Source organism: Tiliqua scincoides, chromosome 1, assembly GCF_035046505.1.
Source record: "Tiliqua scincoides isolate rTilSci1 chromosome 1, rTilSci1.hap2, whole genome shotgun sequence".
In the NCBI taxonomy this organism is placed as follows: Eukaryota; Metazoa; Chordata; class Lepidosauria; order Squamata; family Scincidae; genus Tiliqua; species Tiliqua scincoides.
In genome coordinates this window covers 308,389,261-308,401,083 of record NC_089821.1, presented here as the reverse complement: position 1 = coordinate 308,401,083, position 11,823 = coordinate 308,389,261, and the positions used below count along the sequence as shown (strand labels likewise).

Sequence of the window (11,823 nt, the reverse complement as noted above, 5' to 3'; positions counted from 1 at the left end):
CTAAAGTGGACTTCTGAGTAGATATGCATAGGACCGGGCTCTTAGGCTGCAATCCTAGGCACTTCCCTAGGAATAAGCTCCATTGACTAGATCAAGACTTACTTCAGAGTAGACATACCTAGGACTGGGCTCTTAATCCTGGCAGAGATATATATCTGCACCCGTTTTCACATGCTAAGGGCAGGTGAAAAGGGATTCTACGTGCTGTCCAGCCTTGCCAGAGATCCTCCTCATCCTTTCCCCACAAGCATGCCCTCCCCCAGCCAGCGTTTGCAGCTCCTCTCCAAAAATGTACAGCAGCTGCTCAGGACAGCAGAGAACATACAATTGCATGCCAAGCGCCTTCCCAAAGACACAGAGTATTCTGATACCTGAATTAAACCATATTTAATCGCTTGTTTGCAAACGTAGCTGTTTCTATGTGCACCTAAGGACCCCGCTCCTGTATGAATTCCTTTTTTGTTCTTACTCCCACAGTTGCTTAGAGTAATTTAATTACATAGAACTCATGTAAGCCATTTTTCGGAATCCATTCACTGCTTCCTCTCCTCAAAGTAGTGCCACGCTACATACTACACGCTACAGTACAGTATTTTTCCCCATGTGTAGAAAAAGTAGCTAGGGGGAAGGGGATGTGGAGATTGACAGCCCAATCCTATGCATGTCTACTCAGAAGTAAGTTCATTTTTAGGGGGGAAGCACATAAAAAATATTTTATTTCTCCAATAAAAAATGGTTTAAAAATAAATAAATAAATTAATTAAATAAATAAATAAAAGATTGACAAGTTGTGAGTTCCTGCACCTTTTTATTTACAAAAAAAGCACTGTGTCCACCCAACATGTTTTTACAGTGCTGTGTTAGAAGATGAGCTGGATGAGGCACTGAAGAACCCTTGTGCAGAAGGGTCTTCATCATCTTCAAGAAGAAAAGTTGCTCCAGTCTGCTCAATAAACCGCCTCTAATTGCAGCTTACTGGCTTGTGATTATGGTTTTGCTTCATGTTTTCTGCTTATATTCTTGGGCATTTAGACAGAATTGGTCACCCTTCATCTGTTTCCACCACCTTTCATCACAAGGGCAAGCTCTCCCCAAAGGCAGTTTTCAAAACCTTCACCAAAAGCCCTCTGATTCTAAAGCCCCAATTCTGAAAATTCAAAAGATGCCACAGAGTTTGCTAGTCATGAGAGCAAAAAGATGAAAAGGAGGGACATTATTGCAGCGGTGAATGAGGTGGGGAAAGTAGAGACTCAGCTCTCTGGGCTAAAGTCCACTTCACCACCACCCCTGCAGAGAAAGAAAAAGCTTGTGGTTGCTTATTTTTGTTTGACTCAGAGTAAAATGGGACTTTGCCCATCCTCCTCTTGACATTTTCTCCAAAGAGGAGTGTTAAGTCTATCCCCAGCTGCCCCTAGTTAAATCCGTCTGCTTGCCCCCTGCCAGCCCCACCACCTTCTGAACCCAAATCTCTGACTCTCTGCAGGCAACGTAATTTTATTGGTTTCCCAAGATCTCATTTAGTCATTGCATACAGTGAGTTCCCCACCTGCTTCTATTTTTTAAGACTGTATCACAGGTATATGAGTCTGAGGGTGAGGTGCTGAACATTTTTTGAAGACAATAGAATGATTTCTTGTGGATGTTCTACATTGTCTTGCAGTAGTGTAAGCAGAGCAGGTGGAAAGCATTAAGCTTTGCAGGGAACCTCACCACAGTGTGCAAGCGGCCCCTCCCCTTTAGAGCCATTCAGGGTGCTGGGAGCAAACTGGAGGTGTACGGCTACACTGCTGCTCTCTTGTTCATTTATGCCTGTTGATTTTTGAAGCAAACAGGAGAGTCTTGGGTAAAAAAGGAGCCATGATTGGCATCTCTTTTGTAAACAAAAAACAAAAAAACTCTGAAGGAGAGAATATGCTGAGCGAGGTAGTTGGTCCACTGCCTGCACTGTCTCCAAGGTCCTCTTGGAACCTTCTGCCTGCAAAGCATTTGCAAGGCTACTAAGCTCCAACCCCCCCCCCCCAAAGCCACATCTCAAAACATAATACCACAGGCATAATACCCTCAGCATACCAACAAGTTAGAAAGGAAAACACTTGGGAGTAAAAAGCAAAAACAGCACACAGGATATTTACCCTGACCTGGTTCAGAAATGACTGGTCGCCCATGATCGAGGATTTGTGCCTTCTGCCTTCTTATGAAGCAACTGTTACCCTGCACATGCCCGATCTCATCTGATCTCAGAAGCTAAGCAGGGTTGGGACTGGTTAGTACTTGGATGGGAGGCCGCCTGGGAATACCAGGTGCTGTAGGCTTCTACCATAGTCTTTCAAGACTGAAGGTTGCCAACCATTTCCTGCCTTCTTCCTTTGTGCTTAATGTTGCCACTTGATCTGGTCAGTGGTGATTTGTATGGACTACTCTTACACACACACACTACTTTAAAGTAGAACATCTAAATGGGCGATTCAACTAAATTCTCCTCCTTCCCCACAGGGTTAAACCACTGTACCCTGGTATGTGAGATGTGTGGGGCAAAATGGGGGGGGGGGAGAAGGGATGCTGAGAGACTAGTTGGCTTGCCAGAGGAACGTGGGGAAGAAACAGCAAGATTTTGGAGTGCAAGGAAGGAAGAGGGGAGAAAATTAGAGAGATCCTGGTGGAGTAAAGGAGAACGGCATGGATGGTTCAGGCTGCGGATGGGAATGGCTCACTGTAGCCTGAACCAGACACTAGGCAAGAAGTGAGCCTAGAAACAGGCTATGAAAACATCACCTGTTTGCAGTGGGGGAGCTAGTCCTCAAATGAAGTTTGCTTGTGCTCTTTGAGGATATGCACAGCCATTGCTACAGATAGGTGGAGCTTAGTGGATCAGAGCATTTGGAGATGAACATAGGCAGATGGTTTCTATTCTATTCTCATTTTCTGGGCAACTCAGAGCACTACAAGTTCACACATGGGCATGCTGCTAAGACTGTCCCAAAGTGCTGGGACAGTCTGGGTGTGTTGCGATGCCTGCCTACCTAGGGTCAGTAGCGTCGCTAGCGGGGTGCAGACCGCACCGGGTGACGCATCCTGGGGGGTGACGTGCTAAAATTGCGCCTTTACAAGCTACCGCATCATGCTATACACCGTTGGATGCGGAATGACCAGCAGAACACAGTGCAAATAACCATCGAGGTAGCTCCTTTCCTTCAAATGTTATGGCCAAAAAGCCAGAAGGAAAAAATGCATGGAGCCCTATGGAAAGTGAAAGTGAGCCGTATCATGCGTTTACTTGTGAGTAGGCATGAGTGCCATAGTCCGTTGGAAAGGGCAGACAGAGGAATCCAACAACAGCAGAATGGTCCCAATCCAGTAAATGCAGCCCCCCAAAAAACACCCGAGAAGGAGGTCCCTATTCAGCCCTATGGAAAGCAAGCGAAACCACGTGGCTGCATTTACTCATGAGTAGGCGCACTTGCTGAGAGGACTCCAACAACATCAGAATGGTCCTGATCCAATGAGTGCAGCCCCCCCCCAAACACCGGAGGAGGTTCCCCCTCCCAGCTGTGAGGGTGTTCAGTTCTATGGGAAGGAAGCTTCATGGATGCGTTTACTCGTGAGTAGGCAACCTTGCCTTGCTCTGTCCAAAAGGACAGGCTGAGAGGACTCCAATGTCAGAATGGTCCTGATCCAATGAGTGCAGCCCCCAAAAACACCTGAGGAAGAGGTCCCTCTCCCCCAGCTGCAAGTGTATGGAGCCCTATGGGAAGCTAAGCAGCCTCGCATAGCATTTACTCGTGAGTAGGCAGATGTGCCTTGGCTGGTGGTCAGGCCAGGCAAAGAAAGTGGACACCAGAATGGTCCCGATCCGATGGGACTGGAGCGCAACAAAAGCCCCAGAAGGCAGCCTCCCCAGAAAGGACCAACAAAGAGGCTTGAACTGGTAAGGGGAAAGTTTTCTATTTTGCACTTGCAAAGTTGTGCAATCCTACCCACACTTTCCTGGGAGTAAGCCCAACTGACTCTAATGGGACTTACTTCTGAGTAGACATGCATAGAATTGGGCTCTGAGGTTAGACTCCTACCCCCACTTTCCTGGGAGTAAGCCCCATTGACTCTAATGGGATTTACTTCTGAGTAGACAGGCATAGGATTGGGCTCTCAGACTTGTAAGGCCAGGTGGGTCTTTGTATTGATGTGTTTGAAATAGAAGGACATTCAACTGGGCACTGGGAGGGCTGAAGATCTCACTGATTCTTTGGGGGAGGGGGTTATTGCAGGCAGACTACAGAGAAAACTCACTTGGTGGAACAGGACTGGCTCCCCCTTATTTAATTATTTCTTTCATTTTAATTTAACTATTTATAATTATTTATTGTAATTTGCTTGATGATGCCACTTCTGGCCATGACATCACTTCCAATGGATCCTGGACAGATTGTCATTCTAAAAAGTGGGTCCCCATGCAATAAGGTGTTAGTAAGTTGACACAGAGGTGTGTGTGTATGTGTGTGTCCATGTCCACAAGTTTTCAAAATCACTAAAATCAGAATTTGGAGGAATAATACCATCATGTTATATATCAATCAATGCGTAATTTCATGCAGAATGCAATGAAACAAACCACATTGAAATATCTGTGTTCTATCAAAAGGTACTGCCAAAAAAAAACCAGAGGGGCGGGGCAATGGTACATCACCATCCCCACCACCTGGGGTGTTGCCCCGCCCACTGCATGGGGTGATGCGCAGGCCTCCCACATTGGGTGATGCAAATCCTAGTGACGCCACTGCTAGGGTTGCAGCGTGCCACACCCACTGGGCCATTGTTGGAACAGGATGCTAGACTAGATAGGCTCTCGGTCTAATCCAGCAGAGCTTCTTTTATTATGTCATAAACATGACTGCATTCATTCTCTTCTGCTTGGATATGAGACTCTCCACCCGAGTTAAGGGCATTATGCGCTCGAAAAGCCAAATCCCACTATTTACTATTCACAAAGAAACTTGGCGGGCTCAGCATCATCTTCCTTACAAAACCCCACATCGAGCACACAACAAAACAGTACAGTCTGAGTAATAAGCATCCCTTTATTCGCCGACACCATTACAAAAACTGATTACATTAGCAACCAAAAGAAAAGGAGGAGTGTTTACTTGAAGGTGGAAGTCAGAGGCTGCTACTCCTGAAAATGCATCTAGGTAAAACAGTGTAGACCATCAGTATTAAAATTTTATTGTTTGTTGCTGTAATTACCATGTCAGGTGCATGTGCCTGAAGAAGGTTTGCTGAGCATGGCAAAGATAAAAGGTTACACATTTACTGTAGCTTCAGGAATGTAAAGCTCTAATTATCCAAACTGGTTTTATTTATTTATTATAAAACTAAACTCTGGAGGTGTCTACAGAGTCTTCTTCTTCATCTTGTTTAAATCAGTAGTCTAACAAGGAGTAGAAAAGACAAAACTCTGTTCAGTGTTTGACGAAGTAGAAAGGGCGAACGCATAAATAAGGCTTTAATTTGGCAAAATATAAAATACAGTGCCTTCTGCTACCCCCAAATTAACGATCTCCCCATGATTTCATTCTGCAAAATAAATAGAAAAAGGTAATATTTTAACTGCTGTAAAAATATTTTTCATTTATATACACAGAAAAAGCATGAACAATTTTTGGATTAAGTGTTAAATGTTCATTTTCCACAATACTTTTTTCCAAGTTCAAAAGGCATTGGCGCTCCAATGTCCAATTGGCACAACCTATTTATATGGTCATCTTAAACAGATTCCTTTTGTTCTAATTACAAAATGTTGTACTTGGTGCTTAAAATAAATAAATATATCTTTTTTTAAGTGTTAAATGTAATTCAGACTTTTTTGACTAGATGGCAAGAATAAGTAAGGACCAAAATTCATTTTTATATAAAGAAACAAACAGACCATGGATGTCTAAACCTTAAAAAGAGGTTTAAACCTCTTTAAACCTTAAAAAAACCTTAAAAAGAGGTTTAAGGTTAAAACTTAAAAAGAGATTCTAAACCTTAAAAAGAGATTCTAAACCTTAAAAAGAGATCGAAAATCAATTTTATGTAAAACCCACTGAATATTAACTGATCATTATACATTTCAATAGTTAAAAATAGTTTTTAAACAGGAAACTGCATATCATAATTTTTCAACATATAAAGCTAAAACAAGAGAGGACACTCAGACATTTTATTATGTGAACTACCTTGTGAACTACTCTGGGTGAAAAGCAGTATATAAGCAGGAATCAGAATTTTGAGGAACATGCTGTTGTGGGTCTGTGAAAATAGACCTTGTATCAACCAACCAAAATCAAAGTTAGGCTTAACCTGCAGGAACCTTGTTCACAAGTCAAGAGGCAGAATTAAACGAGGCAGTGCTTTTCACACACCATCCAGGTGGCTCAAGTAAATGAGTTGTGGTGCAAAAGACAGGAGCAAGTCACAACAGGATTCTGAGAAGCTTGGACCAAGAGGAAAAGTTTCTTCCCAACATATAGCAATCAGTTTAGATCTAGAACATGGAGCCTCTTAAGCCAGGGTTACACAAGCACATGACTGAGATGGTAGCATCTTCAGCTAGCAGAAGACTGCTTCAAGACTGTAGGTGAAGGAAGTGTTCTCAAATGTGTAAAAAAACAAACACCTCACAGCAAGTAAAAAAAGTACAGTGGCAAATAGTTGTCAAGTTTCTCCCCCAGAAATGTCAGAGGCATTCAACATTGGTACCCACTACTTGCAACCTCAAGTACCACCTCTGGATTATAATGCCTCATTATTTTCCATGTGAAAACATAAGAACAGCCCTGCTGGATCAGGCCAAAGGCCCATCTAGTTCAGCTTCCTGTATGTAACAGTGGCCCACCAAATGCCAGGGAGCACACAAGACAACAAGAGACTTGCATTCTGGTGCCCTTCCTTGCATCTGGCATTCTGACATAGCCCATTTATAAAATCAGAAAGTTGCTCAAACCCATTATGGCTTGTAACCCGTAATGGATTTTTCCTCCAGAACTTTGTCCAATCCCCTTTTAAAGGCATCTACGTCAGATGCCATCACCACATCCTGTGGTAAGGAGTTCCACAGACTAACTAGATGCTGGGTAAAGAAATATTTTCTTTTGTTTGTCCTAAATCTCCCAACACTCCATTAAAATTATTCCATTAAAATTAATGGATGTCCCCTGGTTCTGGTGTTGTGTGAGAGGGAAAAGAGCATCTCTCTATCCACTCTATCCTTCCCATGTATAATTTTGTATGTCTCAGTTATGTCCCCCCTCAGGCGCCTCTTTTCTAGGCTGAGGCCCAAAGTGTTAAACCAGGCCTGAGCCTCTCCAAAATTCCCCTAACTACCCAACATAAGCCACCCTACAAACAGCGGGCAGCAAGTGCCACTACTCTCTCTTACCTAGTAGCTGGTAGTGTTCTTTTCCCTTTGCAAGCATTTGGCTGACTGACGCAAGCAGTTTCTTGAGATGGGCAAAATCCTGACATAGATTCGTGCCTGTGTTTAGATTTTTACCAGGTTCTGCCTGAAATACAGATTGGGGGTGAAAGCAGTTAAGACAACACATCAGAGAGTCTGACATCAGGAAGGAACAGGCAGAAAAAATATTAATGCTGCACTTTAGGATAAAGATTAGGTTATTAGAGGCCCAAGTCCCCAATCTGTCTCCCAGGGATTCTCCCATGTCTCCCAGATGCATCCATTGAGAGACCTCAGACACTTGCTCCTGTGCTACGTATTTGACACACAGGCAAAGGACTCTAATTCCTTCCCAGAACAAGAAGAGGCATTGCCTGAGTTCTTGCCCTTATTATGCTCAACTGCCCACTTCAAGACACAGGCAATTGGGTCTTTAATCCCTGCCACCCCATAGTCAGCAGGTCTTTCTTACAAAAAAAAAAAAAAAAAATTCCCACATATAGCATGTCAAAAAAAAGTCCAGACCAGTCCAATCTTTTCCCAAACATGCTAACTTCCTTCATGCATGGATTTTATTTTTAAATTAAGGAACAGACTGTAGTCTGAAATGCTATTGCCAAGACACAGTGGAAACTAGACCATAATGTCTGCACAAACTCTAGAAGCTGAGCAAGAGACCTCTAGGCTGTCCTGGTACATATATAGAACTACCGCCTCTGGTTGCACATCACTGCATCTGATAGAAGACAGAGGTAGACATGTCACTCAAACACATTTATATATCTGAAAACATCAGCCCCAGTAGATGACCTAAATATTATACAGTCTAATCCGGTTATCAGCTAAGGTTAGGTTCCTGGAAAACCTAATGGATACTGAATTAGCAGATACCAAATCATTGAGCCTATGGGAAAAACAGAGTTAGGTTCCAGGGGAGCGCCTTCACCATATATTCTATGAACTTTATGAGCCTGAAGGTGCAATCCTAAAGTGCCCTTGGGCCAGAGCAAATCCCTTGCGTCGGCCTGGGATTGTCACAAAGTATTGACAGTTGACTGGGAAAGTTAATAAAATAATAATAATAAAACTTTATTTTTATCCCGCCCTTCTCCCTAACGGGACCCAGGGCAGCTAACAACATATTAAAAAAAACAGATTTTAAAAACATTAATACATAGCAGATAAAAACATTTAAAAACACATTACAGAGGCCATAAAAGTTGCCGACTTTGGAGTCGGGGAGGCCGGCACAAGGATGAGTGCCGCCCCCCCCCAATGCTGATGTGGGCCCTGGGCCAGCTGAGTTTGTGCCAGCCTTTCCAGACTGGTGCAGGGGTCTATGGGTGTGTGTGGGGTGGGCAAGGAGGAGGCGGGGCGAAGGCATTTCAGGACAGGGGGAGGGCTAGCTGGTGGTCAGGCAAGGAGCAGGAGGCGGGGCCAGGATCCAGCACTTATGCCAGATCCTAGCCCTATTTCCAAGCATCCCGGGGCAGCTCTGGGCTGCTTGAATTTGCACCACTGATTTAGGTGGCATAAATCCAAAAAAACCCATTGGGGATGCTGCAGCATGACAGCAGGTAAGGGGAATTTTTTTCCCTTGCCTTGGGCAGAGCCTCAGCCAGTCCCAAACTTGCACTGGATACAGTGCAGGCCTGACAGCCTGCCTGTTTCAGCACAAGTTAGGATTGCACTGTGAATCTGAAATTGGTCCAAGAACATAAGAACATAAACATTAACATTTTTTCTGGAGGAAAAGTTCATCATGGTAGGTATGTGCAAGCTCCTGGTTTTAGAGGTAGGCTGCCTCTGATTGCCAGATGAAGGGGAGGGCACCAGGACACAGGCTGGGTCTGTTATCTTGTGTGCTCCCTGAAGCATTTGGTGGGCCACTGTGAGATACAGGAAGCTGGACTAGATGGCCTTTTGGCCTGATCCAGCAGGGCTCTTCTTATGTTCTTAAGATGCCTCAGGGAGCACAGAAGACAACCAGAGACCTGCATTCTGGTGCCCTCCCTTGCATCTGGCATTCTAAGGCAGCCTACTTCTAAAATCAAGAGGTTGCACATACCCAGCATGATTTGTAACCTGTGATGGACTTTTCCTCCAGAAATTTGTCCAATTCCTTTTTTAAAGGCATCTAGGCCAGATGCCATCATCACATCCTGTGGCAAGGAGTTCCACAGACTAATTACACACTGGGTAAAGAAGCCATGAGCTTCTTCAAAGGCAGAATGACAAATGAGGCAAATAGCAGCACTCTGTCTCTTGCCTTGGAGCTCAAAGCAACTCTCTGGGACTCCCAGATAGCCAAGGAAACTTTTGCCGCTCAGAGTGGGTAACATTTAACCGGACTATTGCAGACTGTTGCCTGTAAACCACCTGGTGGGACTTGGGGAGGAGAAACTGTGTGAGGAAGAGAATGCAAGAGAAGAGAAAACTGTTCCTTCCTTCCCAGCACCCAGATTCAAGAGATGTTTGGTATCTCAGACCTCTTGGCACAGGCCTGTTCTGTAGAGGCAGCAGCACAAACTTCATGCAAGGGAGTCCCAGAAGCCAAGGAATGGGATGCACAAGGCAGTCACCTTGTCTTTGGGCCCAGGAACAGGCCTCACCAGTGGTGTCGCAAAGGGGGTGCGAGTCGCACCGGGTGATGTGCGGGGGGGGGTGACGCGACCTGGGGGGAGGACGTGTTAATTTCGCAGCTTTCGGAGCTACCCCATCATGCCATACACCGTTGGATGTGGAATGTCCAGCGGAGTGCAATGGAAAAAACAGAACTGAAATCGCTCCTTTCGTTCAAAAGTTATGGCCAAAAAACCAGAAAGAAAAAATGCATAGAGCCCTATGGAAAGTGAGCCGTATCGTGCGTTTACTCACGAGTAGGAGAACTTGCCATAGTCCGTTGGAAAGGGCAGGCTGAGAGGACTCCAAGGACACCAGAATGGTCCTGATGCAATGAATGCAGCCCAAAAAAACATGAGGAGTTCCCTGCCTCCCTCCCAGCTGCAAGTCTACTGAAGCCAGGTGGCTGCGTTTACTCGCGAGTAGGCAAACATGCCTTAGTCTGTCAGAAAGGGTAGGCAGGGAGGACTCCAAGGATGTCAGAATGGTCCTTATCCAATGAATGCAGCCCCCAAAAACACCCAAGAAGGAGGTCCCTGCCCTATTGAGCCCTACGGAAAGCAAAGCAGCCTCACTGTTGCGTTTACTCGTGAGTAGGCAGGCGATTCTTGGCTAGTGGTCAGGCCAGGCAAAGGGGAATGTGAGGACACCAGAAGGGTCCCGATCCAGTGGAGCTGCTCCAGAAGGCAGCTCCAGAAGGCGCCCCCCCCCCCCCCCCACTAAAAAGGACCAAAAAGAGGTTTCAACTGGTAAAGGGAATTTTCTATTTTGCACTTGCAAAACCAGGCGGGTCTTTATCCTGATATGCTTGAAATAGAAGAACTTTAAACTGGGCACTGGACCTCCCGCACTGGGTGACGCAAATCCTAGTGACGCCACTGGGCCTCACCACCTGCTCCTCATATTCTCATGGCCACAACTGCATAGAGTTCAGCACTGTCTTCTTCCCAACAAGACTGTTACAAATCAGGACGTCCGCTCCCCCTTGACTTCATTTGGCACTAAAATAATTTCATGGTGGCTCTAATTGCCCAGTGATGAAACTCCTGTAATCAGAACACTGAGTGTGAGGAGGAGGAAGAACAGAGCCCTGGAGGGGGGCCTCTGGGGACTGGGCAAATATCCTTCAGCTGGGTACATTTGCCTTTGTGGATGTGAAAGGAAAGAGAAAGCTGAGTGACAGCAAGGGCATCATCCAGTACACCACATTGGCTCTTTGTATAGAACAATTCCTAACTCTAGCAAATTATAATTCCTTCTTAATAACATTATACAAATGTAAAATACATTGTACATGGCATTCAAGAGCTCGAACATTTCTTCTTGGCCTTTATCCTGAAAGCCCAGAGAGACCACAAACAATTCCTTTTGTGTTGCAAACGGCATTCAGCCACTCCAAAGAGGGAAACCAAAAGTTTGCAAGGAGAGCAAACTTTTGCCCTGTGCAAGGCAGAGAAAATCTGCTCGCAATGGGAAGATCTGATAATAGAGCAAAAAGTTCATATTGTTTTGCAAGTTGAATTTGCGTATGCTGAACTCTAGAGTGCTCATCTGCAGATTTCCAAAAGGGGGATTCTTCAGGCATGTGTTTAAGTGACCTGGACCCAAACAGCTTGGCACACACTGTGCTGGGACACCCAGGTCATAACTAAGAGGAGGAATATATCCTTTCCATGCAGAAGGTTCCAGGTTCAATCCCTGGCACTTCCAGGTAGGGGTGAGAAAGAGTCAGGTCATTAATCCAGCTAGCCCAGGACTGTCTGCATTGC

The 11,823-nt window shown here is 45.0% G+C and overlaps 1 protein-coding gene across 3 annotated transcripts in view; it reads right to left on the bottom strand.

Moving 5' to 3' along the window:
* Positions 1-5,052: 5,052 nt before the first annotated feature.
* Positions 5,053-11,823, bottom strand: part of KTN1 (kinectin 1) — a 131,093-nt gene continuing 124,322 nt past the window's right edge. For all 3 annotated transcript variants that reach the window (XM_066629795.1, XM_066629788.1, XM_066629780.1), the window contains 2 exons: positions 7,415-7,538; positions 5,053-5,568 (listed from right to left, as the gene is read on the bottom strand). In XM_066629795.1, the coding sequence (XP_066485892.1) occupies positions 5,564-5,568; positions 7,415-7,538 (129 nt within the window). In that variant the 3' untranslated portion in view covers positions 5,053-5,563. The remainder of the gene's footprint in view (positions 5,569-7,414; positions 7,539-11,823) is intronic.